The sequence below is a fragment of the Oryzias latipes genome, chromosome 16, assembly GCF_002234675.1.
Source record: "Oryzias latipes chromosome 16, ASM223467v1".
NCBI classification, from domain to species: domain Eukaryota; kingdom Metazoa; phylum Chordata; class Actinopteri; order Beloniformes; family Adrianichthyidae; genus Oryzias; species Oryzias latipes.
In genome coordinates, this window is record NC_019874.2 from 28,804,089 (window position 1) to 28,823,599 (window position 19,511).

The 19,511-nt window shown below is 41.7% G+C and overlaps 1 protein-coding gene across 9 annotated transcripts in view; it reads left to right on the forward strand.

The window, feature by feature from the left end:
- The first annotated feature begins 500 nt into the window (after nucleotides 1-500).
- The window catches only part of LOC101163690 (ras/Rap GTPase-activating protein SynGAP), a 182,466-nt gene continuing 163,455 nt past the window's right edge, over nucleotides 501-19,511 (forward strand). For 3 of the 9 annotated variants that reach the window (XM_023964284.1, XM_023964286.1, XM_023964289.1), the window contains exon 1: nucleotides 503-775. In XM_023964284.1, the coding sequence (XP_023820052.1) occupies nucleotides 754-775 (22 nt within the window). In that variant the 5' untranslated portion in view covers nucleotides 503-753. Of the gene's footprint in view, nucleotides 776-19,511 lie in introns of all 9 variants that reach the window. The other 6 variants (XM_023964288.1, XM_023964287.1, XM_023964290.1 and 3 more) reach the window with 4 other exon arrangements.

The window sequence follows — 19,511 nt, forward strand, 5'->3', positions numbered from 1 at the left end:
CTTATTTACTTATACCTTTTTATACCAATTTTTTTTACAGGCCTTGAACTTTGTTGGACAGTAGTACAATACATTATTGTGCTATATAAGATGCAAATAAAATGTAAATGTGAATTTGATGAATTGATAATCAGAGGCTTTTAAGGTGAAAGAGGCTCTTTGGTTCCAATTTGTTTTGTCCGCGTGCCAACTTCTGAACTTTTATTGACTTTTTGTTTGACTTTGATTTGGAAAGTTTCTCCACATTCTAGAACAAAGAGATTCAGGCTTCAGGCTAGTTTCAGCTTCTTATTCGAAAAGTGTGGCGCGTGAATGAAGAGCCGCACGCGCGCGTCAGACCCTGTAGCCCAGGGCCGCGCACTGAACTCCAGCATTATTAGCCAATCTTTTCAGGAGGCGCGCTCACGTGAACTCATCTGCTAAAGATAGGCTCTGGATATTAGGGAGCGTGCGCGCCCACTCACAGGCAGGCGCGTGTGCGCCTAGCCCTCCTCCTCCATCTATCTCCTCTTCCTCCTCCCTCTTTCGCGCGCACACACACTTCAGCGGGCGCGTGCACGCATTTCTGCAACCTGCATGTCGAACCGGCGGATGATGATGATGATGAAGCCCGCTGCGAGCGCAGCGGAATCCCGCGCGCTGCTGCGGCTCTGACCACCGTGCGCCTTTAATTCAGCTTTTTTCTCGTTTCTGTCTGGTTCGGTTCCGCGTGACTTCTGAGCACCGAGAGCGCGCGGTCAGAGCTGCCGGAACATGTCCTATGTTCCCTTTCAAGGTAAGAACGCAGATCCTTTCTTCATCTGTTTTTTTTTTAAATTGAATTAGCACCTCTGCATCTCCTCTCTCCTGTCCTCCTCCCCCGCTCCTCACCTCCCCCTGCCCCCCTCCTCTCTGTCATGTCAAATGTCTGAAGACACCAAATCCGACAGGTGCATCATGCAGATTGTAGATAGGTGGTCACTCCCGCGCGCTCACGCTCGTAGCATGCAGCGCAGCGTGCGTGGCCGTGGCGCCGTGCATGCGGCAGTTCCGGTGCTGTAATCAGGTACGGTAAAGGTGTTCGCTTCTGCCGTGTGCTCCTGCAGGTGCGTTGGTGGAAATTCCCATCCCTGCTGCAGATCAAACTTTGTAGTAAGAGTGGGACACGCGCGTCCCCGGCTGCGGGGTCCTGTGTGGTCGCATGACGGCTGAGATGCCCCCGTCATGATCCACGCTGCAGATCTGCGTCTTACATGTGTGGGATGCAGTCAGCAGCGTGGATGGAGGCCGTCCTGCCTCCCGTTTGTCCAAACTTTGGCCCAGAACGGGAGGCCCCTTTATCCCCATGGTGAGGCGTGAGTGGGTGAATGGCGGCTCAGTGGCTGCTGAGCCAGATCCCCTCTGTGTGGTTCCACTGCAACTGTGACTAACGCTGCATGTGAGCAGACTGCTGCAGTGAGCCGCCTCACATCCATCTAGCAGTCAGATTAGGGTGTCAGTGGTGGGGAGTCCAGACCAGAGTGGCCGGAGCAAAGTTTGGGTGGAGGACTGAGGGGTTTGTGTGAGTGCCTGCCCTGAAGCTGTAGGGTGAGTGCAGAGTGTGGTTGTGTGTGTGGGCTGTGCGACTGTCACTCACACACGTCATGAGGACGTCCTAACCTGGAGCTGTTTGCGGCTGGACCTCCGCCTGACCCGCGAGGCCTCCATCTTTCTCCCTCAGAGTGAAGCAGATGATGGTCTCAAAACCCTCCTGTGCAGCTCTAGAAGTTGGTTGCATAATTTTGGTGAGATGCCACTGAGTGTGCGTGTGAGCGAGCCCACTCTGGGAGTGAATGCCAGGAAACTGCAGGCAGCACCATGGCACACCTTCGAAACCTGCCAGCGATGGCAGTGCTTTTTCATCTCGCTGAAGCAAACCAGCTTTTAGCCTTATCCCGGTTGGGCGGAAGGTGTTTTTTTTTTATCATCACTGCAGTTCAGTCACAGAATGCAGTGGGTTTGTTAGTTATTGAGTCATTCATGTTGAAAAAACATCTTGTTCTACGGTGTAGCATTCAGGTCTCTGCATGTCGTTATATCCAGCTTTCCACAAAGAGGTTTTAATGGTTTAGAATATTTCCTCCTCATTTCATCTTTTTAGGTCCAACTCTTCCAACAACATTTTTTTTAAAACTACAATTTTTATTTAAAAATAATATTTTTCTGAGGAGATGAGAACATTCAGAGGTTGTTTTGGAATGATTGGGGGATGATTTCAAATTAAATTAAAATAAATAACAAATTAAAAGCACTCTCTTTCTTTTGATTTTATAAAAATGTTCAATAAATAAAGGATTGTCAAAGTTGGGGGGGGGCGGGGGCGTGATAAAAATGGTCAAATTAAAATAATTGACAGCAGTCGTGGCATCTCTGGGATTCCATATGTATCACATCAAGCTGGAAAGACGTGACGAGGTGAAAGCATTTTCCTAGATCTACTTTTAAAAAAAGAACATTATTTGTGATTCACTTTTTTTTTGAGAAATGGCAGAAAACTAAACACATTTCAATTTTTTGCTTCCTTTTATGAGCAGAAATTTCTACAATTATAGCATCTCAGTGGGTTAAATGACAAGAATTTTCAAAATAAAAAATAGTGTCTAATTAATCTTCTTGTAAAATTTGCATTGTTTGACTAGAAATGTGGAACTTTCCTGTTAATGCATACATTTACCTTTAAACTTCCTTTTATGTTTTTGTAATTTTAAGGGAAAACTGCTTTTTTGTGACATTACCAGTTTTTTTGATGGAACTTCCATCTTTATATAGTTTAAATTACAAGTTATGTGAAAACGTTTTTTGGATAGAAGTGGATTAACATTTTAATTTTAATCTGAACTGAATCAGTACACCTGATCTAATCTAGGATTTAGCGGCATCTTGTCCTCTCCGGTGGCAGAGAATTCACCATATCCTCTTATGTATCAAGTTGTTTGAGGACAACGCTCTGGAAAGGCTGCTTCCTTATGTCTGAAAATGTTAGAATAAATATCCTGCTTCTCATTTAGCTCAACAGGTAAAGCATGCAGCTCCTCCATACATCGCGCTCCATGGCGATTATGTAACACAGTGTGATATTTATTGCTGCGCGGTGACTCAACATTCAGAGATGAAAGATGTGGTAAGAGGGCATATATTAGTGTGAAATTGATTTATGATAGGATATAGGTCCACGTGTGTGTGTGGGGGGGGTTGGGGGTGGGGGTGGGGGTTGGAGTGGGGGATGTAGATGAGCCCACTCTGATGCTGATAATGTAGCAGGCATTTGCAGTCACGCCAAGAAGCGGCTCACATGAACAGGCAATCAGTGGGAGGCAGGCAGCAGCAGAGACGGGCCTTCCTATCTTGGCACAATCTTTTCCCACCCTAATTCGCTCTCTTAAACTCACCCCCCCCCCCACACACACACACACTCACTTTTCACTGAACCACCCACACATGCATATGACTTTCCACCTCCCCTGCATTCCCCCTCGTGCCCCTCTTTGCCCCCTCTGCGATGGAGGCGAGGTGGACACCAGCGATTTTTTTTCTCTTCCTCTTTACAGTAGTTTGAAACAGCAGCTGCTGCCGAGCATGACCGTCCTTAAAGAGACAGCGCACCGCCAGTGCACTGCAGCACCGCCCCCCCCCCCCCCCCTTTCCCTCCATCCCTCTCTTCCTCCGGCGACATAAGGGACTGTCTTACACCCCTCCACGGCTCGGGCTGTGCCAAGAACCATCATCTGTTGGACCATCACTGTGGTGCATGCTTGAAATCCATCTCCATGAGCTGTCACCGGACAGGGCTCATTCAGTCTCCTGAGAGCCTGTGGAGATGTGTTTGCAGCTGCTTTTTTGTGTTGCATCAAAGTCCCCACACAAATTTACCGATTTAATTTATTGATATCATTTGATGCAGAAATGTTGGGTTTCTTCAATTCATTAATAAAAAGCAGAATTAGTGAAACGTGTCGCCGGAGGGCAGTGAAGGAACACAGTCTTCATCTCAACCTCTAGTTGTCCAGGAAAAAGTACTGGGAACAGCGGACATATTTCTGACATAACCCGTAAAATCCAGCCTCTTTTTATAAACTAAATAAGTACACACACACAAAAAAAACAAGGAGACCAGGGTTTAGAAAATGAATCAACATCATTTGATTGATTTTTACTCAAAAAATCATTATCGGATCATCAAATTATGAAATCAATTTCTCTTTCAAGTCATTTCTGTTACTATCTCAGGAAAAACCATCTTACATATGGTTTTTAATTACCGCTACATCTCTGTAAGTTCTACATCTGTTGAGTTGAAATCACTTTTTGTATGCTATTTTTAAAACAAAAGTAACTTAATCTTAATGCTAATTAAACGATTAAGCTATGGAAATCATCAGATTCAGTATTTCTGCAAAATACTGTGATGCTTGTGCTTAAAACCAGGCTGTACACATGTCTGAGAACAAGTGGACACGATGTTCTCACAGGCTGGAGTTTGTTCTGCCACACAGACAGTCATGTAATGAGTTAAAGGACAGACAGGAATGTTGTCTTTACTTTGCTAAATGTCTTAATATAGAAGTTTTAATAATATCTGCATGACAATTTGTAATGTACTTGCATGTTTTTGAAGCAAAGCAACAACGATTGCCGGTGTAAACCACTTGTGATCAGAAAAAGAGAGAAAAACGGCGTCCCCAAATGTCCCGACATAAATATGCCGCCCTGAAGAGGTCGCTCAGCCTTTATTGACCATCACCTTCGTGCGACATGATGCTCCGCTACAGTTAGATGGAGAGACTAATTTACAACTTTACTGCAGCTGAATCAGCTCAGGCAACAGAATATAGAAAATAAGACGTTGACGGTGATAACTTCGGTGACCTTAAGACCAACTGAGTAGAGATATAACTGAAGAATTGTTCAGGGGCAACATTTCACATTTACCAGGTGGTATATTAGGGGTCTGATTAATGTTTAAAGCACTTCAGCCTCTCCTGGTACCAAAGATGGAAGAAAATAACAGAAAAATAGAAAAGCGCTGCTTGTATCTAAAAACTCTTTTCACATAACAAAAAAAAAGATAAAGGAGATTCATGTAAAAACTCAAAAACCTCCCGTTCAGCTTAAGATGCAGAATGCATCAAATCATTTTTCACGATCTACCTCAAAGGGACCATGAAGTGGAGCAGTTCACAACCTGGACTTGACATAAAAGTTTAGCTACTGTTGCAGCAAATCTAGATTCTGCTGAAGATATTCCTGAAGTAGAGCCAAACACACAAGTTGTTGGTTTCTTACAAAGCAAGAACATAAACATTTAAAGTGAAGCCAGATCTACCAAAAAAAAATAAATCTTTAAAAAAACGAAACCAACTATCAATGTAAGATTTACGAGCAGAAAATGTTTCTTTGACATCAATAGTTCACGTTTTTCTTAGTGTCAGGAACAAAGAAACATTCAGTAATCATTCCTTAAAAAAGTATAGAAAGGGATGATGGGAAATGAATGCAGGCATTCTCCTATTGACAATAAATGAGAACTGGACTGAACAACCCTCACCTCTCGCGTTTCAAACAGGACGTACCGGTGTGGGTACCGGATCGACTCGGGCTGCCAGATCTTCTCGGGGTCCTTCGACCAATGCTGACGTCACCCTACGGCAACACCAGTTGGACAAACTACTCAAACTACTTAGCGATTTTACTACTTAGATAGATAGATAGATAGATAGATAGATAGATAGATAGATAGATAGATAGATAGATAGATAGATAGATAGATAGATAGATAGATAGATAGATGACTTTATTAATCCCACAATGGGGAAATTTCATAATATTAATTTTTAAATTTTAAATTTCATAAACAGAACATATTCAAATATGTTCTGTTTATGTTTTAAAGGGAGAAACATTGGCAATATAATCGTATTTTTCCTATTTGAGCAAATGTATGACTGTATAAAAACAATATTTATTTATGGTGTGCAGTCTGGTTTAATTCTCCCAAATGTCAGTTTTCCTTTTTTTCATCTCAGAAAAAAACATTGTCATATTGATAACTATAATCAAAAGGAGCAGCCTACAGTCCTAAGCATTAATCGAATTCCACACAATGGAATTACAGAACTTCATCGGATTTAACAGTTATAATTGCAAAGTTTATATCTCCTGTTTAAAACTTGTTGAAAGCCTTAAAAAACTAATTACTAACACAGCACACTTTTCTTGCTCAATTTTTATTTGTTCTTCATGTTTTATCAAAACAAACAAACAACCAAAAAAATGGCGATGTAATAGTCATCCATGTTTCTCACGAATAACGGAAAATTATAGTATTATCATTCACCGTAACTGTAACTGACCAATCACTATCGTATAAGTCATCGTGCAAACTTACAGCCAATCAAATAGTGTCACGTCATTATTGGTCTAAGGACCCTGAGAAGATCTGGCAGCCCGAGTCGATCCGGTACCCACACCGGCTTGTCCCAAAAAGCAGAATACCCATAGACTTTATTGAGAAACAAACAGCTGTTACTTAGTCAATGTCTTTGTCAGAATCACCGTTCTTGCTCTTCTACCTTTTCTTGTTAATCCTAATTTTTTGCTGTTATTCAAGTTATAAACTGACCAATCAGATGCCTCCACAAAAGCAGGTGGTGTTCGAAGCAGTTGACAAATTCTCCCTAGCCTATTTGTATAAACCCCTTTTTGTTGTATTATTTTTATTTATTTGTTACATTTAGTGTGTGTGAGAAGGGAAAGTGGAAGAATGTGAGAGGGGTGGCGGGTGGAAGGGAGTAAAGGGAAGAGAAGTGAGAAAGTGGGGGATACAAGTACTGATTTGAATAAGTTAATATTTTAAGCTGTTACAATTATACCAGATCTGCTGGAAAGACAAATATTACATCAAAGGTGAAATTCTGACACGAAGATGAGCGGAAAACATCTGTCCATCAATACACTGTGGGTTAGGAGGAGGGATGAAGCAGACAGGGAGCAGTGTGCACGTGCACGTGTATGGAGTCCTATACTGTTCATAATTAAATAAATAAATATTTAATTAAATAAATAAATATGACCTCATGCAAATACACAATAAACCAATAAATATCTCATAAATATATTAAAAAAAACATGAAATTGTGAAAAACCTGCACACAGATTTTAAATTAGCCATTATATTATTCCATATATTTCATTTTGCTTTAAAAACCTGTTCCATTATTTTAAAACAGCATTTTAAAATATTCATTTTTAATCATGTTGAATATTATTATAATTCTGTCTTTTTTCAGAAGCTCGTATTTCATAATCAATATTTTCCAAAGTAGCTTTGTTTTTATTTCATGTTGCTGTTTTTCACAATGACTTATTTATTTCATGAAGTGCTTTTTTAGGAGAATGGGTCTGTCTGTCAATCAGTGAAAGTGGGCGGGATCTAAACGTTCATTGGCTCATCCATGGAAATCGACTCATATTTCTCGATACCTGCTTAGCGCTGTGCCAGTCAGAGAGATTACATGTTTCAGCGATATCCGCGCGGCTTTGCTGACATTACAGATCAAATAGAGACAAACAATCTGTCTGCTGCAGAAGATGCAAACAGGGACGACTCTGTTTTTGTAGTTTGAGGATTTGTGTAGACCAAACCACAGAGGAGCTCCGGTCGTCCACCTCTCGAAGTCCCCGGTTGAAACACTCCTCATTCTTACGCCATTCACTCATAGCTCACATCGTGCCTGATGTCGGCTCGCAGGAGGTGAGGTGGCGGACCGACAGTCAGACCAGGCAGCTGCGCAAAGCGGGACAAGCCTGCTCAGGCCTCCTGAACCTTATGATATATTTCTATTTTCAATGAGACAATGATTATAATCAGGTCCTTTGATTTTATTTTTCCCTCTCAGGGAACATGTTGAACCTTTCCTGCGATGATGTCTCTGACATCTTAACACTCTCCATGTGCATTGTGCATCCATGCATTGTTACTGAGATAAGCACAAGCAACCGCTCCATGTGGCTATCAGGCTAAAAACATTAGCTGGTAGCCCCTCCCATTGGCGGCATGTTGCGTTCATGGAACTCTAGTTCATAGAAGCTTAGTGGAACTCCAACAACCACTCAGCCTAACTTAGGCCACTACTAGATGTTAATTAGAAGATGAAAATTGCCGAACCGACCACAAAATCACCCGAATTATGCACACTCACCCAAAGCCACTTTTATCCAAAAATTTAGAACCAAAACTGCCCAATTTATGGTAACACTGTGGATGTGTTGAGGTGCATACTCCCCCTAGTGTTGAGGGGTGTACATTGCGCCATCACGTTTGCTGAAGCATCTTCGATCGATGTAGTCTATGGAAGCGATTATGTAGCATAAATAAAAAGCAAAGTCAAAACCAGAAATGCTTTTTCATTTTCAAAATGAAAAAGCATTTTTTGACTCAAAAATATAATGAAAAAGCAAACCACCAAAATGCTTTTTCATTTCCGTCCTTAACACAGCTTATTCTGTCACTTAATTAAAATTAAAATGAAAATGGTATTTGACATTTCATTTTCAAGACATTCTCTGGTAAATGTGTAGCATAATTCATTTAGAAATGTCTAATTTGACATTCAAAATGGATTAATAGAAATGCTTTTTAATTTTTAAAATGAAGCTGCATTTTCTGACTCAAAATTAAAAAGAAAAAGCAATACTTCAAAATGCTTTATCATTTTATACTTCAAAACAGCTTTTTCTGTCACTTAATTAAAATGATAAATAAAATAGTATTTGACATTTCATTTTCAAAAAGGTCCCTGGTAAATGTGTAGCATAATTAATTTAAAAAATGTCTAATTTGACAATTAAAATGGATTAACAGAAATGCTTTTTAATTTTTAAAATGTAGCTGCATTTTTTGACTCAAAATTAAAAAGAAAAAGCAATATTCCAAAATGCTTTTTCATTTTATACCTAAAACCGCTTATTCTGTGTCATAAGTAAAACGAAAATGCAAAGAGGGGATTGCATTTGCATTTTAACATCCACCCCGCGCACCTTGTCACAATATTTATTTCGAAAAAGCATTAGCAGAGGGGAGGCGGGGCGATGACGTCACTGCTTTCTCCGTGTGTCCGGCTGCTGACTGACGCACACACACGCACCAGGAGCAGACTGTGTTAGCGGCAAAGACGAGGGTTTTGTGATGGTTGTGAACTTCTGATGAGTTTCCACAGCTTCTCAGGACTAAGTAGCTGCATGTCTGCCTTCTGCGGTCCTCCTCCGGACTCACCGCGGACAAGCTTTTGTTCTTCGGACTGCCAGCTGCCTTCGCACAGCGGAGCGCGAAGCTCCCGACGATCGCTGAAGGCGGAAATGCTGCTGCGATCTGAGAAACCATCATATGAATTTGTGTTTCCAGTGGTGTCCAGAACAAAATAAAGACTGATTCCCACATATTTACACATTTATCTGCAGCTTTGCGGTGAATTTGCAGGTGGCAACAAACAGTAAATTCACCATTTTCAATACCATTTTCATTTTCAATACAAATACCATTTTCATTTTAATTTTAATTAAGTGACAGAATAAGCTGTGTTGAGGACGGAAATGAAAAAGCATTTTGGTGGTTTGCTTTTTCATTATATTTTTGAGTCAAAAAATGCTTTTTCATTTTGAAAATGAAAAAGCATTTCTGGTTTTGACTTTGCTTTTTATTTATGCTACATAATCGCTTCCATAGTAGTCAGGGTGCTGCTGCTCATGTCTGAGTAAAGGAGTAGCCAATCACAAAAATGTCTCCGCCTTGTCTAGTTTGATTGACAGACAGACCCATTCTCCTGAAAAAGCTCTTCATGAAATAAATAAGCCATTGTGAAAAACAGCAACATGAAATAAAAACAAAGCTACTTTGGAAAATATTGATTTTGAAATACGAGCTTCTGAAAAAAGACATAGAATTATAATAATATTCCACATGATTAAAAATGAATATTTTAAAATGTTGTTTTACAATAATGAACAGGTTTTTAAAGCAAAATGAAATATATAGAATAATACAATGGCTAATTTAAAATATGTGTGCAGATTTTTCACAATTTCATGTTTTTTTATATATATTTATGAGAGATTTATTGGTTTATTGTGTATTTGCATGAGGTCATATTTATTTATTTAATTAAATACTTATTTATTTAAGTATGAACAGTATAGGACTCCATACACGTGGGGGTGGAGATACATGCATGCTGCCGAAGTGAACCGTGTGTTCATAAGGGGAACCAGATCCTCTCCAGCCCTACCGGGGTGTGGCCATTTAACGGGCTCACTCCCGATTGGAGAGAGTGGCTGCCATAAAAATGTAGAGGACGTCTGGTTGCAACATGGCCACTGATTACTGCAGAAAAATGGCGACTGAATCAAATTCCTTTGGTTGGAACCAGAAACAAGGCATTTTCTATGGGTGACATCACACGCGATACGTCCAGTTATATATATTATACAGTTGTCAGATAAATTCCTCTAAACCAGGGGTGTCAAACTCATTTTCACCGAGGGCCACATCAGCATAGTGTCTGTCCTCAAAGGGCCAGATATAACTTATCCATGCAACTAAATGTAATGAAAAATAAATGTAACTATTCCTTAATGTTAAATAACTCATTGTTTGTTTATTATACCTTTTTAAAGTGACAATTACAGTTGCATGGAAAAAACACATGTTACTCTAGCATAAATCCTTTTAAATTTGATTCTGTCAGGTTAGGTTAAATTTTATTTTAAGAAATTAAAAACTTTTATGCTCTCGTGGGCCACATAAAATGACATGAGGGCCCACATTTGGCTTTTGGGCCTTGAGTTTGACACATTTGCTATAGACAGTAAAGAAAAACACAGTAAGAGACCACACCAACAACAAGCAAAGTTTCTTGTGCACAAGGGAGACAAACATCACCCCTTTTCTCTCAAAGGAATGCTGCTCTCTGTGCTCCTTTTATTGAGAATACAAGTGGGAGGTTACAACGTACAAGCAGAAAAGTTCATTAGGGGTGTCGTTTAATGAACATTTTGGGCAAGTTTTCAGTTCAAACAGCATCCTTCCTTATCTGTTAAGGACAATGTGTCGTAAAAAAAAACCCCATCTCCGTTTGGGGTAAGAAGTGGGCAATCAAACGCTGAAGAACTGTTGCTTAAAAGGCAAAAAGCTCATCTGTAAACTACAGCTTGAATTAGCATTTAAAAAGACATTTAAACAACGATAAAAATCAAAAGTCACTGCTTACCCCCCACCAACAGTCCCATCCACGACCCAGAGGGGAAATTCTAATAAACTCCTGCCCGCTCTCCAGAAATTATGTCCTTGAAAACAAAGTGTTATGATAGAAACATGATTAAAAGTCGACTAGGAACGTTTTGATAATGGTTCAAAAGATGGTCGAAGTTTTAGGATGAGTCTTAAAATTTGAGTCACAAGTGTAAAACTTTTAAAACTTGATGTCAGAAGTCCTCTTCTTTGGTAAAGTCTGGGAAAGTCCTCAGATGGTTTTGGAGCTGCAGCGTTACACAAACTGCTTCGTCTACACAAGGAACATAAAAGCTTTTGCCCAAATGTGTGTCTTTGTATAGAATCGATGTTGTTTCTTTGTCTGCTGATCCGGTTCTCTGTGTTTTGCTGTCTCCACACACTAAATGATTTAAAAAAAAAAAAAAAAGCTCAGATCCTCATCCCCTAAGAGTCTTAAGTGCTTTGTTGTCCTGGCAGCATCCACAGCATCATGGGTTTTTGAATTCATCTGCTCTTTGGATGGGTGGGCAGTTCAATCCTGCTGCAAAGCCAGGTTGGGGTGACTCAACGGGCTTGTGCAGAGCACACAGAAGGCCTTGGCTTTTGATTGATCTTGTCAGGATTCAGCTAAAAGGTCAGGACGCGCTCCGGAGCCAATCAGACGCCCGGCGGCTTGGAATAAGCATCTCCCTCTGGATTGGCTCATAAGACTTGAATGCATGATGTCATGCCATCCCATGCATGCCCATGCTTCACAGCTGAAACGCGCAGAGGCAGGTCCCAGTGCCGATGTGAGAGTTGTGAGTCAGCCTGTGGCTGGATGGAAACTTTTTTATCTTTAACATGGTTTACCTGCACAAAGCTGCAGCAGTGACGTTATGTAAGAGCTAAACTGATTTTATTTTGTAACTTTAACTCAAACCCTACAATTGCTCTAAAATCACTCAAATGTAAAAAAAAGATAGTCTTTCTCTGTGTTTTTTGGTGTATTTAATCTAATAAAACCAAATATCTATTAAACCAATGAAATAGGATTTTCCCTGTTTCTTTTAGCTTTTACATTTTAAAAAGCATTTTACATTTTTGTGAATTTGGGTTGCATTGAAAGGCTAACTAAGGATTGCTGGTTTGACCGTTGTACAATTGTGGCCTTCCATATGACAATACATTTTCATTGTGGGCTATTTTATTTTATCGTTCATGATGATGGGGTCTAATTAGAGCTATCCAGTTAAGATGCTTTTTCTATTTTCTCTTCATGTGACCATTTTTGAGAGTTAGTTTGTCCTTTTGGATGAAGGAGATGCTGCATTTTTCTTCTGTTTGGCTCTTTTATTTTGAAAAACCCTCACCTCTGCCTTTTTCTTTGGTTAATTTTGTAAATGTAGGTAAAATGTTTCTGTTTAACAATGATTGACTGAAAATTTTAACCAATAAATCTGTTGTGTTTTATTCCACATCATCCAGAAGTAGTCTTCTGTGTTATTTTACGAAAAAAAACATCTTAAATTTCAGTTAAATTCTTAATTAAAAGAGAACACCATAACCAAAATGATCAGTGGCACTTATTCACAAAAATTTGACTGGAAAAAAAAAAAAAATAAAGAAAACCTAAAAACCTTTTGAAATAAATTGATCATAATTATTAATTTTCCTCACTAAAGCTTTTGCTCTTATGTTCTAGTTTAAGTGAATTGCATAAAAAGGTTTAAAATGTCTATAATTTTCAAAGAACAAAAATATCAATTTTCCAAATTTCAATACTGACAGTTATGAACAATGTGAAATGAAAGGTGAAGCCAATTACTGTAGCAATTTTCTTCTTAAAATAAACAAACAAACAAAAAAATTCAGTTATGACATTTTCTGTAAAAATGAAGCACACGTAATCTTGTCAAGTTACAAATTTATACATTTTTAGACAACATCCCCAGGGCCAAAGAAAACGAAGGTCCAAGCAGTCCAACCACGGCAGGAGTCTTCATCGGGTGAAGAGCATCAATAAATCAATGCAGCATCAGTGCTGTGTCCCCATTTATATGCAGGACCCACTGAAATGGCTAGATTGCTGCCCCCGGCCCATGTCAACAGCCCTCTTCAAGTGTCCGCACTGTTTCTGTACAATTTCTAACGACCGGGTGGTAGCAGTGGGACAGCAGCAGAGGGGCGGGGGGTGGGAGGCAGTCTGAAATCGGCAGATTATCGGATGATTTTGGGGACCTCGGAGATCTTCCTATCAGTCAATTGTTGCCTTCAAATCTGCCCAGCGGCCACTGAGCGATGTCAAGAAATCGTCCGGTGGTTGTAAAATTGTAACTTTTTCTTAAAACCTCTGCATTTACTCGCATACCACCCTGATTCGTCTAGGGCTTTATGGGGATGGTCTGGTGGAGGGGGGCACGGCTAAACATCCGCGCTGGGGGGGTCGATCGATTGGAAAAGGTTACTGCGTGGCGACGGGGGTGGGGGGCAACCAGAAGATTTTGAGTGTGTGTGCGAGAGTGCATGGGTGGGACAGACCTGGGGGCTGGCTCACCGGGATCCTCTGGGGCTCTCCCTCCCCATCGCAGAGTGGGGAGGGCATTAGGGCATTAGGGGGGGTATGGAAGGAGGGGTCAGATAATACGGTGGGTGAGGAGGGTTGTAGAGGGTACAGTAGTGTGTGTGTGTGTGTGTGTGTGTGTGTGGGGGGGGGGGGGGGGGGGGGGGGGGGGGGGGGGGGGGGCTGTGTTTGCGCGGTGATGTCTGGGTTGCTTGGGTCGGGTGCCTGGGGGCCACAGGACAGGCCGGGTCCGCCTATGCCTCCCAGTGCCGGGGGGTGGTCCCCTCCTCCCCCTCTCCCGGGCTGCTTGGGTCTCGTCGCCTGGGGCGCTCCCGGCCTGGGGGTCTCTCCTCTCCCCCCTCTCCTGGTCTGGTTGGTCAGGCTGGGTATGATCTGGTTCCCCTTATGAACACACGGTTCACTCCAGCAGCATGCATGTATCTCAACCCCCACGTGCACACTGCCACACTGCTCTCTGTCTGCTTCATCCCTCCTCCTATCCCACAGTGTATTGATGGACGGATGTATTTCGCTCATCTTCGTGTCAGAATTTCACCTTTGATGTAATATTTGTCTTTTCAGCAGATCTGGTATGATCGTTACAGCTTAAAATATTAACTTATTCAAATCAGCGCTTGTATCCCCCACTTTCTCCACCTCTCTTCCTTTTATTGTCTCCCATCACCCCCCCCCCCTCACACTCTTCCCCTCTCCCTCCCTACACACACTAAATGTAACAAATAAATAAAAAAAAATAAAAAACAAAAAGGGGTTTATACAAATTTACTGTCTGGTTTTTCGAAGATAAACAACCTCTTTTTGTGATAGTAAAACCTGTCCAACACAAAAGGCCTTCAGCTCTAATCTGTTTGCTCAGTTGTTGGACAGAACAAGTTAAAAAAAAAACCTCTGCATCCACAGCACAGTAAGTATAAATGTGACTGCTGCTTCCTGGTTGTAAATGCCACCATGTGGCCACCTGCCGCTTGGTGGCATTTTGGGATAATCTCACTGGTATGCAAACATCGGACTTTAAATTCATCCTTTCCACTTAAATCCTTTTCTTCCTTTAAAAATGTGTTGCTTGTGCTCATGCAGACCCTTTTGATCCTCCACTGTTTGCAGTCACGTTTGCTTTTGCCCCATTTTTGGTTTCTGGCATCATTTTGACAAGAACTCGAGCGCTGAGAGGCCCTCAAAGGAGTGCTCCTCCCATGGGTCCTTCCCTCAGGCTTTTCCTCTTAACAGTTTTAGTCAGGGTGGTGCGACGCTCTCATCCTCCTCTTTCTTTACTGCACGGGTGGAGAGGTGGACATGTTTGGAACAAATTGCACTGAAGCTGCGATTTAACTTTGACAGAACTCAGACTTGCTGAGGATCTTTTGTCATAAAGAAATGCCAAACATGCGTCTTAGAAAATAATGTTTTTGAGTCTATTGTTTGTGCGATCACATATCACTTGGAAAAAACTTCTACAACCTTTTTTCTCTGTCTCCTTAACTTAATGGTTAAAAATGAGCGAAAGTTAAGGAAATCTTCACATTTAATCATTTCCAATCATAGATCCCTGTTTGCCATAAGTAGAGTTTGGACTCATTGAAAAAAATGCAAAAATCAAAAATGAAGGTTTCTGTTAACTTCATGTTAGAAGTGATGCAACCTGAAATGTTGCAGTTCATGGAGTGACCACTGGATGCAGGTTTTGGTAAAGAACGCTTTTCTTTAGACTTTCATTCTGGTGTTAAAAACCTCATAAATGCTCAATTGTGACCTTGTCCAGCAGTTTTGATTTGATTAAAGACTCTCTGGTGATTTAATAAGAAAATTAAACTTAAAATATGACTTTATTCACAATCATTGTGAATCAGGAACAGACAAAAAAAAAAATGATCATGTTTGTGACAGAAAAAATGCTGGGCAGGACCACAAGCTCCCCGCTCCGCTCCATTCTGATACTCTGCTTGCAGACAAATAAATCCATGTGTGTCTTTGTTTTCCTCGTCTGAACTGGTTTCTGGCTCAAAACTGTACGCCTGATGGCTCCAATATTGCTCGCCATTTTTGTTGCATTGCTAATGTTAGGTTGAGGTTGTGAGGGGCTGTAAGCTAGCAGGACAGAGTGTAAACATGGAGCTCTCAGCAGTGGGAAGGGGAAGGAGGGTGGGGTTGCTCTTTGCCAACAGTCCTACATACAACTAACAGGGAATTTCCAATAAACTCCTGCTGCTCTGCAGACACTAAGTCTTAGGAAATGACACATTTTTTCTCTCCATCCATCCATCCATCCATCCATCCATCCATCCATCCATCCATCCATCCATCCATCCATCCATCCATCCATCCCACCATCCATCCATCCATCTTCCTCCGCATATCCGGGACTGGGTCACGGGGGCAGCAGTCTAAGTAGAGATGCCCAAACTTCCCTCGCCCCAGCCACTTCCTCCAGCGCCCCTGGGAGGACCCCAAGGCGTTCCCAGGCCAGCCGAGAGACATAGTCTCTCCAGCGTGTCCTGGGTCTTCCTTGGGGGCTCCGCCCAGTGGGACATGCCCGGAACACCTCTCCAGGGAGGCGCCATGACCGGGGTTTTGCCCGCCGAGGCACCCGCCCACGACTGCCACCCAAATCACATTGCACCGGCCCCTTTTTAGGTCTCCAATGGGTGGTGGGCCCATGGGAGAGTGGTCTCACTGTGCCTGACCGGGGCCCGTGGGAAAAGCCCCGGTCACCAGGCACTCGCCTGCAAGCCCCAACCCCGAGCCTGGCTTCAGAGTGGGGCCCCGGTGACGCCAATCCTCCTGGATTTGAACGTGGATCATAAGATGATCAGAGTGGGGCAATTTACTTGTGAGTTTAAAGTTCTCTGCTAATTTCTGTTTTTTTAGTAGCATTTTTTTTGACTCAGCAAAGCTCTTTATCAAGTATTGAGTACAATATCAGTCAGCTTCACCTCAGATAAAAGATTTTTTTATTATTAAAAGATAAATCAAGTCCACTTGAAAGTTTCTCAACCTACTACTTTGATGGAATCTACCCAGATGAATGAGAATCCACACAGACAGCTCTCGGTGTACCTTGTCCAACTCAATCATCTGTTCTTGGAACATCGTTGATGTGGGCGGAGCAAATTCTGCTCAATGTGCTGGTCTTTCTTCGGGCACCATATTTTGCTGTTGATCCTCTCAGTGATGTTAGAAATTCTCAGTCAAATGAATTAATATTTATGGAGAAAAGTCTGACAAACAGACAATTTCTAAGCAGAACGGCAATATAGACAAATAAAAAGAGTTATAAGAAACTCAATACATGAGCAGGAGCTTTCCGTAAAAAAGAAACTGGGACAGCAACGTTAGTGTTGAGTAATTATCATGAAGTAGAAACATCTGACAGTCAGTTCTCTCTCTGGACTGGTGCTGAGTTCTGAGTCAGGACATACATGGATGTAGTTTGGAGTTTGGCAGCAGCCCCTCTAAGCAGGGCGACCTGGGATCGATCATCTCCTGGACCGGCTGTACGTTTGCGTGGGTGATCTCTTACTTCCTCCCACACCAAAACGAGTGGAGGCTCTACATCTCTGATAGTTATGAATGCGAGCATGAGTGGAAGCCTGACTAACTGAGCTCAATCTGCGACGAACTGGCCGCTTGCCCGCTGTTCCGCCATCTGCCCAGTGTATGCAGGGATATGTTGTAGCCCAGGTACATCGTCATAAAAATGTAAAGCATTTGATTTTCTGCTTTTTGTCTCAGTCCATCAGTTTTTCTTTGCACGTTATCACTGTTTTTGTCTTTATTTATGTTTCAAACTTAATTTTCTGTGTTATTATGAAAGCATGACACCATATTTCTCCTGTTTCCTTTTCACCTGGTTCAACTTCCTGCTTTTGACTTGTTCATGTCTGAGGCCCTTCTTTAGTAGCTCATTTGTTAAAAACTTTCCCACAATTACCTTTTCACCTGACTCAGGTGAGGTTTTATCAAATCAAATCATTGATTTTAAAATTTTTAAAAACATTTGTCATAAACAGAAAAATATCATGCATTTTACGTGAAATTAGCATTGACTGTACAAAATAGTGGACGAATCGAGGCGAGACGTCGACCATAGAAAATGCCTTTAATCCAGCTCTCGGAAAATGAGGCGAAATCTCTCACCATTGCCTCCCGATAACGGGCGCCGCCATATTAAAACCAGTCGACAGTGATTGGTCCGAGTCGCTCTGAGTTAGGGACAATAATAGACAACAATAGCTGCCATAGATACGATGACTCAGAGCGTCTCAGACTGATCCCTGTCAACTGGTTTCAACATGGCAGCGCCCATATCAGGAAGCAATGGTACTTTCTATTTGGGAAGGGTTGAGCTGTCCATTGTTCTTGCAGTTGGTAGTAATAAGAGTTTTCTCTTTAACGGGTGTCTACTCCTCTTTTTCTTTTTTGAAGAAGAGAAAATCTCCAGACATCAATCTTTAGTACTTCCTGGTTTGTGCTGAATCCAGAAAAATAAGGTGGTAGTCATGGATACAATATATCAAAGGTGGGTAAACGTGATCATCCAGGTGGGCTTTGTTCACATGAGGAGGGATGCTGATAAATGTTCCCACCCTCATCCGTTTTGGTGAAATCTAAAGGCTGAAATTGCAACGGCTGGTCACCTGGAGGCATGACACAAGCTCTGACCAGGCGGGAAAGGAAAACTGAACTATAGAAATGACCAGACACATCTACATAAAACTGCACATTTCTCAGTCTGCTTGCATTCACACTAAAGGGAACCACACCAGAGTTCGTTTGCAAGTAAGTAATGTGAAGAGTTTGGTCCAAACCAGAGGTCAGGGAAGCTTTCACACCTTCCAAACTGAGAGGACCATCAGAGAAAAGCAGCTCTGGTTTGAGTCCAACCAGGACCAAAGCTGCCGGGAAACGTGAGGCCTCACAGTCTCAGGCCCGTACTCGATACCTGACATGAACGTGGAGGACACTGCTGCTGACGGATCCTAGTTTGATGCAGATGAAGGATGCATTAATGTGACCTTACAAACGTACAAAAAACCAAATGCTTTTGATAAATGAAAGGGAATCAATGATCCGCAAAATAAAGAAAAAGATGATGGAATTCAGAAAGCAAATGAAACAAATAATATGACAGATAAAAGCTTTATTTGTAGCTCTAATGTTCTTCTATTTACTTTTTTCTCTCAAACAACATTCATCACAATTTTCAGTCATTTTAGTTTGAAAAATGCAGCACTACTCTCTGAGACTGAAAAGGAAGCTTGTTACTAAGAATAAAAAAACATTCAAAAATGTGGTCAATACTACTGAAAGATCAGACAAATTAAGACAACTCAACAAATGCTGTCCAAAATCTGAGCTGTTTTAAAGCTGATCAGAACTGTTATCTGTCTGTGTCTGAGAGGATGATGCTCAAATCCACGATGAAGAGGCAGCATGCTGTAATCAAGGCTGTGACCATAACGTTCGGGAGATAAACAGAAACGCCCTCTGGAGGATACTGTCTGTGTCTTCATTATCGCTGACAGCTTTATGGAAGCCAGATGAGTTGCAGCAGCACAGATTCCCCTTTATGGAGATCTCTGGTGCTTTGATGCGGAATTACGGGGTGAGGACCTCGGATGGAGGCAAACACAGCTGCCATGTAACCGTCTGCTGGCACAAAATGAAGTT